At 41.9% G+C, this 20,579-nt stretch overlaps 1 protein-coding gene across 1 annotated transcript in view; it reads left to right on the top strand.

Annotated features, from left to right (window-relative positions):
- The window catches only part of NCKAP5 (NCK associated protein 5), a gene marked incomplete at both ends in the record, with an annotated part of 755,695 nt that overhangs the window by 539,415 nt on the left and 195,701 nt on the right, over nt 1-20,579 (top strand). Inside the window, one exon of the mRNA XM_080918408.1 lies at nt 15,690-15,758. Within this exon, the coding sequence (XP_080774534.1) occupies nt 15,690-15,758 (69 nt within the window). The remainder of the gene's footprint in view (nt 1-15,689; nt 15,759-20,579) is intronic.

The raw sequence follows: 20,579 nt of genomic DNA, 5'->3' as shown, positions 1-20,579 counted from the left end.
AGGAAGGAAGGAAGGAAGGAAAGACAGAAGGAAGGAAGAAAGGAAGGAAAGAAAAAAGGAAGGAAGGCAGGCTGGATAGATAGATAGATAGATAGATAGATAGATAGATAGATAGATAGGTAGGTAGGTAGGTAGGTAGGTAGGTAGGTAGGTAGGTAGGTAGGTAGGTAGGTAGGTTATAGACAGATATAGTGAAAAAAACCCAGCATGTATAAAATCCTGAAATCTAAAAGTACCCTAAAGCATCAGCCTTAAACTACTTGTAAATGAAAACCTCTCACATGTAGAATCCAGTTGCAGGCCAGACAGAAGTCTAAGATTCCTGAAGCTGGAGGGTAGGAGGGTAATGGAATGTTACCATAACCTTTGAACCTACAACCAGGTCCTCACCATCCCACCTTCAGACATATATTTGCACTGAGTCAATGCTCAAAGTAAGTCTTTGCTCACACAAAAATATTCTGAACATAGCACTGCCTTGCTTGTCTCCAGTGTGTGTGAATTCATGTGTAGGTAGGTGAGGGTTATGCAGGCTAGAAGTCAACTTTAAGTATGGCTTACCGGTGATGTTCCACTTTGTTTTTTACGATAGAGTATCTCAATGTTCTGGAGCTTACCAAGTAGGCAAGACTTGTGGGCCAGTGAGCCCTAGTGTTCCATGTGCCCCTGTCTCCTCAGCATTACCTGGCTCTTCCTTCAGTGCCGAAGATTGGAACCCATATCTTCATGCGTGGGTGGCAAGCACTGTATTGTCTGAGCCACATTCCCAGTCCGCTCAGTCTACAAAGCTTCATTGTGTGTGTGTGTGTGTGTGTGTGTGTGTGTGTGTGTGTGTGTGTGTGTGTGTTCACTGTAGTATATGCATGTGTACATGTATATGCCAGTGTGATCAGCTGTACATAGGCCTGAATCTGCAGAGGCCAAAAGTTGGTGTCCAGTGTCTTCTTTTAACTTCTGTACTTTCTGTTTTGGGGAGTTTCTACTTAGGCAGTAGCTAGCCATTTGGCTAAGCTACCTGTATAAAAGACTCTTGGATGTTCTCATCTCTGCTCTTTACCCAGGTGCATGGCACCAGACCTGGTTTCTACAAGTGTGCTAGGAATCAAATTCAGATCTTCATACTTGTACAGCAAGCACCCTACCCACTGAGCTATCTCCCAAATCCAGATGCCTCATACTTTAAAAGCAGTAATTCTAGGAGAGCTGGAAAATACATGAAGAAATGTTACTGTATTTTTAAGTGAGAGATTAGATTTTTCCCATACCAAATATGTTTTCAGGCAGAATTTTATTTTATACAACATGTTTATCTAATGTATTTCCACTCAGAGACAAAGCATTTTAAGCGGGCTCAGATTTGTAAGTACTAGGCTGCTAATTAGAATCCAAATTGAGACTCTGTAATGGAGTTCAACCTTAATGTGAACAGTGTTTCCTAGGGTTACAGAGACAGTTCACATGGGTGAGGTGTTAGCTGCCATCATCCCAGAGCAGTTGTCTGATTCATTATGAAGGTGTGAACTTGGTCATGTCTTTGAGATGGCGTTCCCCCTAGAGCAGTTGACTAGATAATTGCTCCGCCCTGGTGTCTAATCGGAGCTCAGTAGGTGTGAGACCTCAGTCTGCCACTTAATGCATCAAAGGAATATGCTCTGAGAAGATTGGCACTTCCAATAATTGGACACACATTCTACCATGTTGTAAAATAAAATTAAGATCCACTTCAGGGACCTCAAGAAATAGCTCCGTAGTTAGGAATGTGTCCTACTCTTGCAGAGGACCCAGATTCATTCCTCTGTACCCATGTGGCACCATATGCCTACCCATAACTCCCACTCAAGGGAACCTCTTCTGACTCCCTGGTCTCCTACACACATATGCACATAAACTCAAACATACATCCATATACAAGAAGGAAGGAAGGACAGAAGGATGGAAATAAATATTTTTAAAACTCTACTTTATCAAAATCTATCAGAATTATTGACACCCACCCAAGATCAGGGTAGGGTATAATCTTTATTGTGTATGTAGATATGTGTGTATTCATGTGTGTGCCAGTGCACATGAGCATATAGGTATAAGTACTCATGTGTGAATGTCCATGTAGAGGCCCCAGGATAATCAAGGGTAGCATTCTTTAGTTGTCATCTATGTTTCTGAGATAGAGACCTGGAACTCACCAAGTAGGGCAGTTTGGCTACCCCAGCAAGCCCCAAGGACCCACCTGTTTCTGCTTTCTGAGTGCTAGTATTAGGCTCATGAGATGACACTACACTGCTTTTCATACGGATATTTTAGGATTGAGCTCAGAACCTCATACTCTCCCCAGCCTCAGGGCTGCTTTACTTTGCAACATGTTGTTGCTATCTGAAAAGTTCAAGCTCAGAAACAACGAAATCAAGTAACTACAACAAAAGCAAGAAAACTTATGTTTACAGTGTTATAAGTCAGCATCCATTGCTATCCAGGGATCCCAGGCTATGTGTAGGTAGAAGAGACGAAATCACTAAAGTAGAAATCTGGTTTTCTCTTTTATCTGATGATAGTCAGATCTCCTCCTCCTGTGTTGTCTTCATGACTAAGGGCCATATGTAAAATACTGAGGCTGGAGAGATGACATACTTGGTAAAATGTTTGCTCTAGAAACATGAACTTTCAAAGAAGTCAAGAATGTGTCCATTATCCTAGGACTGTGGAGTCAGAGATAGGAGGATTCCCCAAAATTTGCTGGCTGACCAGTCTAACCAAATTGGTGAGCCCTAGATTCAGTCAGAGTCTGTGTCTCAGAAAATTAGGTCAAGAGGACTGAAAAAAATCACACCTGAAGTTGACCTTTGGTTTCCACAAGAGAGAGAGAGAGAGAGAGAGAGAGAGAGAGAGAGAGAGAGAGAGAGAGAGAGAGTGTGTGTGTCTGGTGGATCATCACTATTTGGCCATATCTCCCTTCATCTACAAAAGTATATGTTAAGCTTAATGCCTCAGTCCTCAATAACTAGATGTTTAGAATTATATTGAAGTTTAAGGTTTCGTGCAATTTATGATGACTTTGACATCTATACATGCAGAAAAATGGGTCATGTCTATTTGTATATGCATACGACTCTAGATACATTCTCATACTGTCTAACACTGTTGTCAATATGAGGTAACAAGGTAATGTCACATTATGGAATTTTTAACTTTTCCTGAGGAGACAAAAGCTAATCTCTCTTCCCCTCAGATAGGGCACCAGAAATAGACCAAAGTAAAGACTCAATCTAATTTGTTGAATGAATGAGTTTATTGTTTTCTTTTATTTTGTTTTTTAGTAGACCAAGATTTACTTATAAAAGCCTAGGTAGCCCCCAAACAAGTATATCACTTCAAAGTCATACCCTATCATGGGTGATGTCATTATAGAAGCTGCATCATGAAATCCTGCTTTCAGCCAATTTCCTAATCCCTATCACTTGAGGCAGGAGGGGTTTAGGAAACAGTAATGGATGGTTTTAGGTGAAGGTCCTGCAACTGTCCTTTTCTCTATCTACTATGGAGAAACAATAATCACCACAGACCTTCTACTTCTGTGGTCTTCTGCTTAGATGAGTTAGTTACCATGGCTACTGGGCCAAAGGGCTTTCTAAACTGGAGGTAGGATGATCATGTTATACAATACAACACGTTATGGGAATGGACCAGAGCTAGCAATCAACCACTCGCAGCACAGCTTTCCAAAATAATGATACATCTTGAAATGTCAGAAGTGCAGAAGTCAAGAAGCCCTAGTGTAGATGTGTGTATACCTCTGTTAAATTCAGATACCGAACACAAACTCTCTTATTATACAGAAGGGTTCCTCATGTTTAATTTGTTCTCAGCAGATCAACAAGACATTGTTTTCCCAGCCATCTGTTGAGACTGAAATAAGCTTTACTGTTCTCTGCCTGACATTTCATCCACATTTGTCTTAATGAGACTTCACTCTGGTTTGGGAACTCTCCTCTCTGCTCAACAGACTGCCTTTGAGTCTGATAGAGGCAACTGAGCTCAGCTCATGGGTTTAAGTGGAAATTGACTTAACCTTTCAGTGACTCAAAGAACAGAACAAATATGCACTGTATGCGCTCAGCACTTTGTAAGTGTATAAGTAGTGGATGGGTTGAAGTATGATTCTCTGTGTCAGTTCAGAATCTGTAACTATTTACCATTGGACAATTGCTATACAAAGTCATGAAAATGAAGATATTGTACAATGTGTGTGTGTGTGTGTGTGTGTAAAACCCATGTACTTATGTTTAAGCATGCATATATCTGTGGAGGCTAGAGGACAATTTCCATTGTCAATATTCAGAAGTTCCCCATCTTTTTGGTTTTATTATTTCTATAGTTGAAAATTATCATGCTTGCATACAATTTATTTTGATCAACTCCATACATTCATTTTGTCCCCTCATGCCACCCCTTAATGCTCCCCACTTTCCATTACAACTTCATATACCCTTTTTAACAAAACCTATTGATCTACTTAGTGTTGCCAGTATATGTAAGGGGCAGACTTACGAAGAATGTGTAGCCCCTTAGTGTTCATCGCTATTGAAAACTGATGTACTGTGCAGAGATCAACAGTTGCTGACAGCTCCTTAGCTGGGAGTGGACCATTGTGACTCCCTTTCTGATTACTGCTGTAGTTTGGGCTGTTGTAATCTTGTGTGGGTCTTGCGCATGCAGACACAGCTATTTATGTGTACAGTACCCGGTCATGTCCTAAAAATACTGTTTTGAATCAGTGCTCCACCACCCGGCCCTTACAGTCTTTTAGTCCCTTCTTCTGTGATGATGTCTCAGCCTTGGAGATAGAGGGAGTAATGTAGATACTCCATTTTGGCCTGAGCAGACCACAGTCTTTTGTTATCTGCACATTTCCCAGCCATGGGTCACTGCATTATCCTCCAGCTGCTCCAAAAATAAACTTCTTCCAGAAGGGTTGAGAGCTACACTAAACTATGAGTGTAAAGATAAGGTCTTGGAGGAACATTAATGTATTAAGCAGAATGGTCATTAGTAGTTACTTCTGCCCTATGGTTTATACATACCTAGCCATGTATTCGTAGCCCAATTAACAGTACCATAAGTGAGTTCTGTCTTCTGAAGACAGACTTTGTAAGGTAATTGGTTATTCTCATTCAGTAACTACTATTGTATCCATGAGCATATATTGCTGGGCCATTTTATTATATCACAGCGGTTTAGACTAATGAGTCTCCCCGCCCCTGCCAGTAATGTGAATAGTGCCTTCCAACACTGAGAGAGTTAACTAATAGTGATAAAGATTCTAGATCAATACCACCTTGGTTTTCCCCATGTTTTATGATCCAAGTATGTGGTATCTTCAGCAAAAGAATCTCACCATTAAATTATGGAGAGTAAGAAGAACAGTGAATCTAATCTATGTTTGATAGGAACTCTGAGGTATTCTACTGACCAAAAACTCAAAAAGGGGTAACTCACCCCTGGAACCAGAGGTTTTATTTGCTTTCCCGTGGTGCCCATTAGAGAGATTGTCCCTCACTATGGGATAAATTCATTTAAAGTTTTTTATATGTGTAGATGTATATACTTTAGTAAATTTCTACAGTTTTCCATATGGCCTTTTCAGAGGTCTTCAATTATTCCTTCTTTAATGCCTCATCTACCTTCATCTTGGTTGGGACAGACTCTCACTGAACTTGGATTTAAACAATTTTGTCTAATTGACCATCCAAGAATCCACAGAGACCCTTATGTATCCACATCTACAGTACTAGGATTAATAAAGCACACACCACCACAGCTGGCTTTTTATATGGGTTTTAGGGATCAACCTGGGTTGTTGTGCTTACACAACAAGCACTTTAACAATTATGATGTCTATACAGCCAACCAGATACTTAGTAATTGTAACTGGAAAAGATTTGGAATATGTGGTGGTCTCGAATGCCTAGAAAATTATTTAGGTAAAATGGTAAAGCTCAGTGGTAAAGTACTTGGCTACCATGAACAAACTCTTTCATTTCGTTCTCAGTACCAAAAATTTTGGGAGGAGGGAGGATGATATTTTGAATCATCTTCTATTTGGTTTATCAAGAATTATATACTGGGTAAGGTCAGTTGATCTTGTGGAGTGCTCTATTCTTCTTTGTGTCTGATACTAATATTGAGCCAATATCAGACAAATATCTTGTATCTACCATAACTGACTTCACTGTAATATTTTGCCTTTTATGTGGACTAGGAGTCTTGGTAGGGCACACTCACCTTTGCCATCTATAAGCTACTCAAGATTTCTCACTTTTCTAATGCCTCTCAGCTTGCATCATTTGCGGTGGCTACTATTCTGGCCAGAAATGTCTTCCAAGTGTACCAGGAGCATAGGATGCAGCCATGGAACTGGTCAAAGTACAGATGGAGGATTTGCTGTCATACGTTGAAGCTTTCACAGGCATTAATTGCCCTAAAGAGTATATCCCCATGTTGTTAAGTAGACCATGTGCACTTCAGACTTGCTCCCTTCTCTGACCTCAGGCTCATAACTATCCAGCTCCAGGGTTATTCCCAGATTACAGCATCTGGAGAAGAGCAAGTATGCACAAACTTTTAGGAGAGTGAATTAGGAAGAACTATCAGCATACAGCATATGATCAAAGTTATGCTTTTCTAGAGGTAGCTGGGAATTACCTACAGAATTTATATATGTCCTTGAGTCTTCTAAATTTTAAATGAAAGAGAGAGAAATGGAGAAAAATAAGCAGACAGTTACAAAAAAACCTTAAAGCCAAAACGTTGATAGTGGCCCACAATCATTAATACCTAGGCTGTAACCATGTGTTTCTGGCTTCTTTATCCCACACAAAGAACCTGGAAAATATGTTTAAACTTCTAAAATGCTTGCTCTCTTAACAAACTGTTCTTAACTGAGACATCATTTGTATATAACTCCTTAGTGAACATTACTGGATAAGTACATGATATGCATCGTGGTGATTCAGTATAATTTTGGTAGAATTGTGTGTAATTCAAAATGACAAATCATTAATGGGATTGATGGCTGCCAGTTATCAAACAACACCTACTTGTTAGCTGTTGTGCCTACACAGGTCTGTACATTGATGTATGTGTTCTTCTTTGCTCTAATTCTAAGTGAGGAATGCTGTAACCCTTCCCCTCAACCCTCAACCCTAACATCTCAGGGTCCAAAGTGTTCCAAAATACTTGCCAGATTCCACCCACTCACAACACAAAGCCACCAGGGAAGTGTTCAAAGCTAGAATGAGTCAGAGGAATAAGCATGCTATATTCAGATATTAACTTTCCACCTTCCAAGAGGTTCACAAAACCAACTGTGCTTCCTACAAGTCCTGTGTAGAGAAGCAGGCATCACCCACTCCATTTAGCTCTTAGATATCCAAACCTGAAGTGTGGGTTCTGACAAAAAAAAATGTTTCATTATATTCCCATCACAGTGAAACAGTTGAAAGAATAGGAGGAGATGTTTGCTGTCTTTCTTGGAGCAGATCTGATTTCGTATAAACTGGTTTAAATTGAGTGGTGTAAAGAAATCCAGTGAACCTCAGATTGCTCATGTGTTAAATGGGGGCAACATCAGTTGCCCCACTTGTTGTGTGTTGGGAGTATCAAGAGAGAGAAAGTGTATTGGCCACTGCTGAGCATGGAGAAGGGCAAGCGTTACTCACATGCCACTGGTGTTTCTTCACTGTTGTCATCACCACCATCACTATGTCCTGTAGGTTCCATGCCCCCCTCACCCCTAGTTACAGCTGTTCTTGTGGCCCTGGATGCAACTAGACCTACATTTCCAGTTGTGAGCCTGACATCAGACAGAGGTTACTGTTAATGTTTCCTATACATAAAACTGAAAACTGCTTCTTCCGGGATCCATTTCCAGGTGTGTGACAATTCCTATGCTGTGGCCTTATCATAGTCAGGTGTTTGTTTTTGTTTTTGATCCCAGTGAAGAAATTGGGGGATGGCAAAAGACAGGCCAACCCAGAGGATTTTCAGTGATAGTTTTCATTTCAGCTAAGCACCCCCTCCACAATGGCATTCCCTCTGTTGAGCAGTGGCCTTGAAAGAAGAAAGTACTGCTCATCTGTGGCTACTACTGCTTGCTCCTGTTAGAGGCAGACAAGATGGGGAGTGAGGCCAAGGGCAGGCATGGTCACCTACACTGTATATCTAGTGCACTTCTAGCAAGACCATGTGTCTTGAGGGGAGAGACCAAGGACTGGGCCTTATAATTAGATTAAATCACAAATACAATGCAACTTAATCCTTCCTGTTTTGAATATAAATTCTTAAGCCATTGGTCAATATCCTTCTATTTAGGGAACTAAAAAAGTAGTATTCAAATGAGGAACCCTTGGGAAACTCTGAACAAATTTTATGAAAACATGAAGACATTGGAAAGACCAAGGGTTGATGTCAGTGTAAGGATCTGCAGACATTTTGTGAGCAATGGCAACTCACATATGTTGAGATTTTTCTTTTCTCTATAACACTGGGGAGAAGGGAGATTCTACAGCTCCTTACTCTTCCTACACTCTATTTCTACTCCATTTCTACAAAGAATTATGAGATTCAGAATGTCACTTCATGCCATTCTTGTGTCTCATCCTCTGCTCATCCAAGCACCATCTAAGTGCTAATGGATCTGTTGTGATGTCTTTCATGCTTGTCTTACTGTCCTTAGCTCTGCTGTTTGATTTCAGGGATGTTGTGACTTTGATAGAAACCCTACAATCTAATTTTCATTTCCCTCATTGTTCCTTTTAGTCAATGTGTGTGTGTGTGTGTGTGTGTGTGTGTGTGTGTGTGTACGTACCTACCTGGTACTAGAGTAAATTCCTAAAGATGTTCATTTGATCATGTACCTACGACATGTCTGACCTTATCCATCTTCATCCCTAAAAGTCTCTTTTTTGTACCTATACACTCTATTACAGTGGAACTGGTCCGTTCCAGTATGCCAATGCCCTTCTAGAACATTCTCTGGTCCTCAGTAGAGCTCTGTGCCATTTTTTTTCCATTTAATGAGAAATAGAGTAGGCAGCAAGCATATAATCCTTTCTGCTTTTTAGATTTAAATTTTTATGTATGTATGTATGTATGTATGAATGTATGTATTTATGATGAATATGTACAAGAAGGGTAAGGGTTGGTGCAGAATATGCCACATCATGCATTAATGTAGCATTCAGAGGACAACTTTTTAAGCTGGTTCTCTCCCTTCATCATGTAGGTTCCAGGAGCCAAACGTAGTTCAACAGGCTTAATGACAAGTATCTTTACTCACTAAGCCATGGTTCTAGTTTTTTTTTTTTTTTTTTTTTCTGTTTCTGTCATAAAAATCATGATCAAAAACAACTTGGTAGAGGAAAGGGCTTAGATCAGATTATATATAGGTAAGCACCCATTATTGAAAGAAAAGAAAACAGGGCAATAGTAACTCAAGTCAAGAGATCGAAACAGCTACCATGAAGAATGCTTCTCACTGACTTGCTCCCACTAGCTCCTGCTCATCCAACTGTTTTTATACAGCCTGGGAACACCTGCCCAGGATCCTCTGAGCCCTCCTTCATTAATTAGCAAACAAACAAAATTAGCCCCACATACTGCATCTAGGAAATTCTCAAGCTGAAGCCACCTCTTCCGAATGAGTTTAGTTACTGTCGAGCTTGACAGTAATAACTAACCAGTATAACCATCTGGTCATCCCCATCCTAAGACTTCTTAGTCAGTGAGTGTCCCTATAAAAAGATACATAAAATGTAAATTTACAGACAAAATGGCAGGGAAAAAAAGATAAGTGCCACTACATCAGCAAATAAAACAGAGTGGCCTCCCCAAATCTCCATTGATTCATTTCTTATTCCAGCTTCTGTTTGAGCCATTAGATGCAATTATTAACACATTTGTGAGAACTCACCCAGGGATAAAATAGACTCACAGCTTGTGTTGTGTTATATGCTTATTTGTTTGTTTGTTTTTAAAGAAATTTACAGTCCCTGAATGGTTGGCATCTAATTGAAAAGAAGAGCCTGCACCTGGCCCAGGTATAGCACCTGCTGGATAGGTGACTCTTTTATATCTACAGTTTAGGGAGAACTGTGAGCTCAGAAATGTTCTTTTCTTCCACTGTATAAGATGTGGGAATGTGATCACAGGAAAGTCCTAAGGCTTATAAGAAAGAGGGCTTGATAGGATTTGAAGGTGAAATGAAATACTTTGTCTCTCCCAGATGGTCCCCTTAGTTTAGCAAAACAGCTCAGTTCCTAGCATCTGAAATGCTATGATTAAAGACTGACTCCCTGCCTCTTCATATGCAAATCTGCTTAGGGCATCATTCATTTGCATTCGAATAAAAATGTAACAGTGAGTACTTTGAAGGTAAGCACTGAGGTGTCTGACCTTTTCACATCTACAAGTTTTCAATGAAGGACTAGTTAGAAAACAAAACAAAAACAAGAACAAAACAAAAACAAATAACCAGAGTGTGGCTGGAGAGTTATCTCAGTAGTTAAGAGCGCTTGCTGCTACTGCGGAAGACCTGAGTTTGGGTCCCAGTACCCACATCTGTTAGCTCACAGTTTCCTGTAGCTCTGGCTCCAGTGAATGTCTAGAGGCCTTGTCTCTACCATATACCTGAATTTATGTAAATAAACACACATTCACACGCACACATTAAAAATAAAAATGAAAATAAAGACATTTTACAAATGAAACCTCAAGCGTATAGAGATCAGTATAATTCGGAGTCATTAGTACAATATCCGGAATGGAAAACCCTCAGTCAGGGAGGAAATCTAGCCAGTTTTGATCACTATAAAAGATAAAGCTGAACAAAACACATCCACCAGCAACATGGACTTGACAGTTCTAATTGAGTCCTCTGGGTATCTTGACTTAATAGCATATTTAAAGTGGACCATGACATGTTCTAATTTCTATAATTCTCAGTAATGATGCCCACATTTTCTCTTCTTTTCTCTTTCTCCTTTTCCAACTCGTCTATATAAATATCTACTGTTTCTTTAAATCACACTTAATTAGAGGATTTTTCTGGGTTGTTTGTTTGTCTGTTTTTGTCTTTGTTTTGCATACTGTCTCCTGTTGGAAGTGAGTTAATCCCGAATCTCAAATAAATATGAATGGATTAAAGAGAATCATGAGTTCAAATCATTTTAGCATCCTGGGTATAATTGTTGAAATCTTCACTGTCTCCTGGGGTGTCTGGGATTACATCAATTAAATCATGTCTCTGTAACTGAGCACAGTGGCCATAAATGTGACTGTGTTTGCTAGCACCCTCTCTGTATTTAATTTGCTAGGCTGTAATGGATTGTCAGAACAGTAAATGTGGGGCAGGTAACGTAAACCGTAATGATGGTAATTATCTGAATGGATCGATCATTATGTTGTTGTAACCTGATGTGGGTAGAGGCGAGATGTAGGCATCCCTTATAAATTCTCATTTTCCATTTTATTTCCATGCACACTTTCCCCAAGATACCTAAAGTGAAACAGTGTAAACTGGCCACCACAGTTATCTTTACGCCCTTTTCCCATCTCCTTAGTTACGTCAGCAGATCCCAGCCCAAACACCCTTTCTCCCCAGAATTCAGTCATCTTACAGAATTGGAGTTCCAGCTCTTGGACTTGTAATTCCTGATTACTCAAGCTTTTAAAGCTGAAGTTGTTTTAGTTGAATGATTTGTATCTGTGTGTGCATGTGTGTGTGTGTGTGTCCATGCATTGTGTGTGATAATGCCTTTCATGTGTCAACTTCAGATATAATACTGCATTAAACATCCAATTTGGTTTTGATATAGGGTCTCTTACTGGCCTGGAACTGGCTGAGTTGGCTGGGCTGGTTGCCCAGCAAGCTTTAACTAAGGATGCCCTGTCTCTGTCTCCATAGGTTGGGATTACGGATGCATGCCATGCTCAGCTTTCATGCATTGGTTTTCAGAATTGAACTCGGATCCTTGATCTTACATAGCAAGCACTTGTAGATTAAGTTACCTCTCCCAGATTTGTTCCTTAAAAAATGATAAAGCCACAAAGTGAAATAAAGGTTGCACATCCACCCTAGCATCACCTAAATAGCTACAACAGAACCAAACTAGACTCCCCTCCTATGTGGGATGGGGTGATTGCATTTGCTGTTTCTGAAGCAAGTTCAACAAAACAGAAGTGAAGCAAGCCTACAAGGACAGAGCAGCAAGCTGGGCAAAGCTTCCATTTTCATATCGACAGTTAATGGTTACTGGAGAGGAAGATTTGTGTTTGTTTAGTTGGGATTGGCTACTGGTAGATTATCCTGGCCCAAGGAGAGGAACTCATATCCAAGGACTATTTATAATACTAGCTAGTCACGGAAGGTAATAAAAATGACTTAAAGTTGAAAGGAAGATGTGTTGGGGAATAAGGGAAGGATTGAACAGATAAAACCAGAGTGGGTATCATCAGGATTGAAGAGATAAATCCAGGGTAAATAGCATCAAGACAATAGTGGAGAATTTCCGTAGCTGCTTAGTAAAGACAGACCCTGGGTTCAATACCAAAAGTTCCATCCTCCCCAAAGAGAGGGGATGGAGAGAAAAAGGAGGAGGAGGAAGACAGAACTGTTTATTTGAAATTTTCAAGAACAAATTGATTAATGATGATGATGATGATGTTAAAAAGAAATGAAATAATATGATACTCATGCCTTTATCATTTTGAAAACCAACAGAACTCAATTTCAAGTTGCTATAAGTGAAAAGTATCCCACAGAAGTGCTGCCACAGACAGTGGTCAGGGATGATAAAGAGGAAAGTCTGGGAGAAAACTCACACCCAGAGAGAAAGCCCAGGGTCATAGCATCAGTGTTAGGTACAGCATGCACAGAGTTGCTCTGTTGGCTGAGAAGTAGGGTGCAAAAGAGCTGACCTGTGCTGCTTCCACAGAAAGGTGACTTGCTCAAGGAAGTGAGGCAAAGAAGAGGTGCAGAGATGTTGTAAAGGGGAAAGTGAAAAGGGGGTTCCAAATGATCTGGAAATAAGGAGGAATATAGGACTAACCCCCACCAATCATTGTCCAATAGAAAGACTGAAACAAGGGCCCAGTCAATAAAATAACCAGGATGCAGACACAGGACTTGATTCAGATTCCTGGCTCCCATAAAGAAATTTCTGACACGGCTGGAGGTTACCTGTAATCCAAGCACTGAGGAGGAGAAACAGAAGAATCCTGTGCTTGGTGACAAGCCAGACTCAGTGAATTAATGAGCTGCAGATTTTTTGATAGACCCTATCTCAAAATTATAAAGTGGGGAAAGACTGAGAAGACAGCCTGAGGTCAACCTCCAGCCTACATGCAAAGGCACACAGGCATTCCATCAAAGGCACACATGTATATAAAGTCATATGAGCATTCTATCAAAGGCACACATGCTAAGGCACACAGGCATTCCATCAAAGGCACACATGTAAAGGCACACAGGTATTTGATCAAAGATACACATGTGAAGGTTCACATGTATTCTATCAAAGGCACACATGTGAAGGTGCACAGGCAGGCACACAGCCATCCAAGGATACTGTGTGCAGGGAAGATGAGTGATTGCATCTGATATACTAGTGAGACTGCTATGGAAAGGGGTCAGTCATACCTAAATGTGTAATGATGTGCGGGGGCAAAGGGTGCTGCTTTAAAGAGCCTTTGGAAGAAAGAAAAACTGGAGAGAGCACACTGCTAACAAACCTACAAAAGAGGTGGACAGAAACAGTGTTGAAGCAGGGCGTCTCACTGCATGCCTCTCGGTATAGCTTTGACTTCTGTAATCATGCTAATATTTAACATATTCTGGACAATAAAATGAAATCAAAAAGAGGGAAAATTAAATTTGAACACTGTCAGAAGCAAATGTGTTGCCTAGCAGCCCCTGGATGGGAGAGCAGAGACCTGACCTGATCACCATGAACAGAGAATGTGGATTCATACCTATACTCTGAAAAAGGGCCCATTGTCACCTCTCCCTAGCATGGATGCTACTGGTCTAACAGTTTTCTGTGCACCATGGGATTGAACAAGTCGGTAAATACCTGCTGTGGGAGCCCAGTTCTCACTGTAGGAATTGGATGCTAGAGCTGGGATATGCAAATGGTGAGGAAAACGAAGGGGCTAAGAGGGTAAGTGAGAAAAATGGAGAAGAGGAAGCAAATTTATGGAAAGGAGTTGAATGGAAGAGAAAGGAAAGGAAGAAGAGAGGGGGAGGGGAGGAAGTGACAAGCGTACAAACAGGAGGCATTCAGATCAAACGGTATAGGGTATTGGTAAGAATTATGGACTAGAAAAACTCATTCTAGAGAGCACCATCAGTCCAAGGCTGAGACTGAAATATGAAGTGTGGACCACAGGACCAGAGCATACAAATGTATTTCAGGAAATCAATAACCAGCCTGTGGTTTTGCACAAGAGCATCTTAGCCCACACAAGGGACAAATGTCATCTTGTCTGAAACCTTCCTTGATCATATGGGGAAAAAAATGAGAAGGAAAGAGAGTGATTGAGCAAATGTGACTAAATGTTGACTATTGTGATGTGAGGGAAGGTGTGCAGAAGTCTACATGGTCCTTGAATGTATGTGTCTGTGTCTGTCTCTCTGTGTGTGTGTGTGTGTGTGTGTGTGTGTGTGTGTGTGTGTGTACGTATTACCTATCAGAGCTTTCCTGAACCAGATGGCACAGGCTATAAAGGAAATACACCAACCGGTATACCATCGCAAAGCCTACTGCACTCAGTAAACAGATTCAGAGTGCTCCTTCCAGGGCTGAGGAGATGACTCAGTCAGGAAAGAGTTTTTCTTGTGCAGACATAAGGATCGGAGTTGGATCCCCATAAACCATGTAAAAATCCAGGCATGGTGCTACTTTAACATCTCCACCACAATAAAATTTACCTGAACTATGAGCAAGAGACATGTGCACACACACACACACACACACACATACACACACACACACACACACACACACACACACACACACACATTTTCTCCCTAAAGTTTGTTGACCTGTCTTATTGCAGCAGTGAAAGAGACTAGTAGCATATCAACACTCCCATTCCTACTGCTTTGAGGAGCACGAGCGCTGTAATTAGAGGAAGGAGGGTAGAGAGAGACCCATAGGCTCATGCAAGGTGTGTGGTCCAGGTCATTGGCTGGCACTAAGAGTGACACCTGGACTTTGCCTTCAAGTTGAAAGCTTCCCCTGAAATTCATTTTTGTGGCCTCAATGAGTATTCGGCTTTGAGACCATGCCAAGTCTTAATGTAGTAGCTGTAGGCATTTCTTACGTTTTCATAGCTTAAGATAAATACTAGCATCCTTCTGGGGAACAGTCATGCATAGAGCACGACTTGATTTTCGACTTGTTCTGAATACCAAGTTCCGATTTCTTAGAATGCTAATGTATGCTTGTGAGCGAGTCCGTAAGACAGGCGTTGTCCCTCTGATTCTTACAATAGTACTTAGAGCAAACCTGTCAAAGGTACTTCTAAGAGATTACCCAGGGTCCTGGGGAGGTATATTTAGCAACCACATTGAATGAGTTGTCACATAACACAAAGTTTCATTGATTTATGGGTGTTATTTCTGTCTCTTACTGCAGGCGGAGAATTCAGCACTGGCGCTGGAAAATGAGAATCAGAGAGAACAGTATGAGAGATGTCTTGATGAGGTAAGGCTGGGGAAGAGGGCAGAGGAGAGGCTGGGCTTGGTAAAGATCTGGGTCAGGTCCAAGGGCTTGTTAATCTCATGCTTCACAGAATGGTAATGTTTTCCCCCAACAAAGTGAAAGTGTGAACAGATGTCCACTGAGAGGAGTTTCTTAGCCTCCCCTCCCCCATAAATGTACCCTCTCCATATCTTTTGTCACACCTCTCTCCTCTCCCTCCTCTCTCTTTCCTCCTACTGTCTTTCCCTTCTTCTTTCTCTCTGTTCTCTTTTTCCTGTCTCTGCATCTCTTCTCCCCCTCCTTGCCTTCATCTTTTTCTTTCTTATATGAATGTCCCTCTATGTATGTATCTCCCCTTTCTCCTCCTTCCTCTCTGCTGCCTCTCCTTCTGTCTTTTTCCCTCTTTTCTATCTCTTCTATCTCCCTTCTCTGTCTGCCTCTGTCTCTTCCTGTCTTTCTCTTCCTCCCCTGCCTCCCTCTCTCCCTCTCCCTCTCTACTCTCTCAGCCTCTCCCTTTCCTTCCCTTCCTCTGTAATTTTGTAGGGTATCTAATCTGTGGTCCCTTTGGGTAATTGTATTCCATCCTTGCACACACTTAGTGTATGATTCACTGTTCAATCAATTTCTTCTGTCCAACAAGCGTGCTCCTTGTCCCTGAATGAGAAAGATCCACGAGTGGGCACACTGCGTGTACAATTGGATGCATTCTTGGAGAAGTGAATTGTTGATAGAGTGGGTGGGGACAGTGCTCACAGTTGGCAGCTACAGGGGGAAATCAGCACATTGAGCACAAGCCAAAGAGAAAAAGGGAAGTCAGGAAGAAAATGTGAGTGTAGTAGAAGACAGAGCCCCACGCATGAGTAAACTCAATAAATATTACCTGATAATGATGACGAGGTGAGAACAGAAATGGTGGGTGTTTAGAGAGTGTCTGGGTGGGGGTAGGGGTGAGGCTTGAATGAAGCCTGCTCAGATCACTCAACCCCCTCAGCATGTCCTTACACTGTTAGGCAGAGGGGCCGGTCACACTGCTGTTTCTTGTCACAATGGACCATTGGCCACATGACATCTCCTCAGGGACTCCATCGTGATAGGAGCCATTATTTAAATGAATGACTTCTTCAGACATCAGCCCAGTGTGTTAAAACTCTGTGAGCTTCTGCTGCAGGATTATTAGAATGTAGCTGAACAGATTTTTTTTTTTAAACTGTATGCTGTCTTGTTCTATTATTTTATTTGTGGGATAAGTGATACATCTTCAGTTGTTTTTGTCCTTGCTGACAGCTAGATGATTTTCCAGTGAGTTCTTAGTCTTACCCTCTCCATCTCTTTCATCCTCTCTCACCTTTGACACTGTCCTGGGTGGTTTGGACCAGAGATGCAGATCAGAATCCCAGGTGTAGTCACCCTCTTTTGTTACTTTAGCTATGTATAATCTCCACCTTCTGAGGATGGGTGTTTTGGCTATTTTGGTTTCCTAGCACCAGTGTTTCCACTAGGCTGGGTTACCTTACCAGCTCTTTTCCTAGGCCAGGATAGTCCCACACCAGTACTTCTCCTTGACCAGGTTATCTCATACCAGTATTTGTCCTAGGCTGGAATAACCTCTACCAGTTATTTACATAAACTGGGATAATCCCACACAAAGTCTTACCCTAGACTGTGATATCCCACACTAGCTTTTCCCCTAAGCTTCTTCTAAGCTAGGGTTTTTCCATACCAGTGGTTTTGCACACATTTTTGTAGAATTCACTATGTAGCCAAGGATGACCCTGAACTACTGTCTTTGTGTTCTTCTATCTCCCAAGTGCTGGGATTACATACATGCACCATAATCCTGGATTATATAATGTTGGGGAATGGAACCTGTGCCAGCTGATCTACAGCTTCAGACCCAAACCAGTGGTTGTTAAGGATATGTTGTCTAGACCCAAAATATCAGCCATCTCTGGGAACTTGGGAGGAAGGTAGACTCTCAGGCCTCATTGCTAATCCATGGAGTCCTAGTATCTCTCAGGGTGAATGCAGCATTTGGGCATTAGCAGGCTGTGTCACTGCTGTATGTATGCACTACTATTGCAGACTTGGTCTTATAACACTGACCACTCTGTCCCTGGCTCTCAGTATGTACATGTTGTTGGACAGCTATCCAGGTGTCCCTGTACAATTGCCTAATATTTGGCCTTTCTGATGTTTAGTATTTCTAGCCATGCATATTGCTGAGTCAGTCAAATAATATTTATGTTCCTCTGCCCTGTCAGGATTCAGAAACTCCAGAATGGGGCTTGATAGAGAGCTTAGTGGACAGAATATGTAGAAGGTCCTGGGTTTGGGTTTTGGAGCCCGTGTCATATACCAAGCATGGTGGCAGACATGGACACACACGTGCACACACACACACAGAGAGAGAGAGAGAGAGAGAGAGAGAGAGAGAGAGAGAGGGACGGAGGGAGGGAGGGAGGGAGGGAGGGAGGGAGGGAAGGAGGGAGAGAGAACTCAGATCAGGCGAGTTCCGTCTTTCTCACTTCCTCAGCCCTGTTCCCTGGGCCCTTGGTCCAGTCTAAGTCTAGGGCAAACAAGACCAGATAAAGCCAAGGCTATTTGAAGGACCCAGTCATCCTCCTGGGTTAATAGTATTGATGAGTCAAGTTACACCTTCACCTATTGCACAGAAAGTTCCAGGGAGACATGACCTGTATTCAGAAGTCAAATTCAGGGGCTCAAATCAGAGCTTTGCTCTGACCACAGTTCTTGCAAGGGTCACTCTTCATCCAGCACAAATCTCAGAGCATTTTTATAAAGAACCCAGAGTAAGGGCCATGGAGATGCAACAGTCTGTATGTGTGCAAGCATAAGCACCCGAGTTCACACCCCCAGAACTCTTGTAAGAAGCTAGGCAGGGTGGTACCCATCTCTAATCCCAGTGGTATTGAGAAAGGGATGGGAAGAGCCTTGAGGCTCACTAGCCAGCCAGTTTAGCTTAATGGCGAGTTCCAGGTTCAGTGAGCAACCCCGGCTCAAATTAACTTTGAGCACTTACTGAGGAAAACATGCTCACAAACATACAAGCTCATACGGGCACAAGTGCACATATGCATACCAAAAAAAGGAGTCACCTGCTTCTGCTGCCTCTGCTGTGTGGGTTTCTCCAGAGTACCTCGGCCAACTGCAGTTTTCTCCTTCAAACTCGTTTTCTGTGGTTCCACTGACAGCACGATTTTTGAAGAGAGGGTCCCTCTGTTCCTAATTGCAGGAATTAACAGTTGCCAGCAAGGCGATTTACAACAAAGGGCCACCTCTGAGCAACACAAATGTTTTGTATTCGTGAATGCCGGCCTCTGATTACACATGCCTCTTGTTCTGTGACTAATTGCACAGGGTAGACTGTCTGTTCCCAAGCTTTGTAAGAGGATGCTCTCGAAGGGGCAGTTCCATGTAGTAATAATACAAAGTGGAAAATCTTTCCAAGGCTTTTTATACTAATTAGTCTAACTAACAAGGTAAGGCCTCATGTAAATGATTTCCTTGCTAGTAAGCTGCGTAAAACATACTCAAAGGTAAGGCATGAATTTAAAGCACCCTCAGTCCTTCCTGCCCTCATGCATGCTTTCTGGGAAATGGAGAGCATGTGGAGGTTTGAGCAAGCAGTGGGGAATCTAAACTTTTGTCTACGCTTTTACAAGAACATCTTTATTAGAAATCGGCAGATAGCGTGCATAAATGGATACACACACGCATAAAAAGTCTAATGTACCCTGGCTTGGGAAGTACATACACACACATACATTGCCTCCACACAAATACATAGATGGATACATATATCAGTTCATGAAACCATAGACCAATGCCCCCCATATGCATAGTTAAATACCTATAGCCTTTAATATATATGTGTGTGTGTGTGTGTGTGTGTGTGTGTGTGTGTGTATGTATGGTGGGTGTATATGGTGTGTGTGTATGGTGTGTGTGTATATGGTGTGTGTGTATGGTGTGTGTGTATATGGTGTGTGTGTATGGTGTGTGTGTGTGTATGGTGTGTGTGTGTATATGGTGTGTGTATATGGTATGTGTGTGTATGGTGTATGTGTATGGTGTGTGTGTGTGTGTGTGTGTATGGTGTGTGTGTGTGTGTGTGTGTGTGTGTGTGTATGGTGTGTGTGTGTGTGTATGGTGTGTGTGTTAGAGAGAAAGGGGGGATGAAGGCCAGAGGTGATGCACTGTCCTCGGCAATCACTGTCCACTGGTTTTGAGCCCGAGTCTTTCTGAGTCTGGATCTCACAGATTATGTTGCACTGGTTAAGGAGCCCCTGCCTCCCCAGGATAGAGATTATAGACATAGACTGTCACACTCTCCTTTCAGGTTGAAACTGGGACTCAAACCCAGGTCTTCCTCCTTGCACAGCAAGTGCTTACTCAGAGTTGTCTGCCCAGACTCCTTTTTAGGGATCATTAAATATGCTGCTCACTGTATAATGTCCTATTCCACATCTGGTTGGACTCTACTCTGGCGTGGAGCCTGGGCACTCATGTTTTTAAAAGTCCTCCGAGAGCTACAATATTTACCCAAGGTTAAGAGCTGCTGTAGGGGGGTCTTCTGGGTGCCTTTACAAAGTATGCATGAGTGGCTGACACACTGACACAAGCCTGCATATAGCGACATGCTCAATGGAAAGTTAGACATTACCTCTGTGCTAATAAAAAGCTACCAACTCAGAATCATTGTGACCATACCTGTAATCCCAGTGCTTAAGAAGAAGAATTGGGAGGATTACGAGTTCACAGCTACCTCTGGCTATCTCATGTGTTCCAGGCCAGCCTGGGCTA

The sequence above is a fragment of the Micromys minutus genome, assembly GCF_963924665.1.
Source record: "Micromys minutus genome assembly, chromosome: 6".
Classification (NCBI taxonomy): domain Eukaryota; kingdom Metazoa; phylum Chordata; class Mammalia; order Rodentia; family Muridae; genus Micromys; species Micromys minutus.
This window is presented reverse-complemented; position numbering and strand designations above follow the sequence as displayed.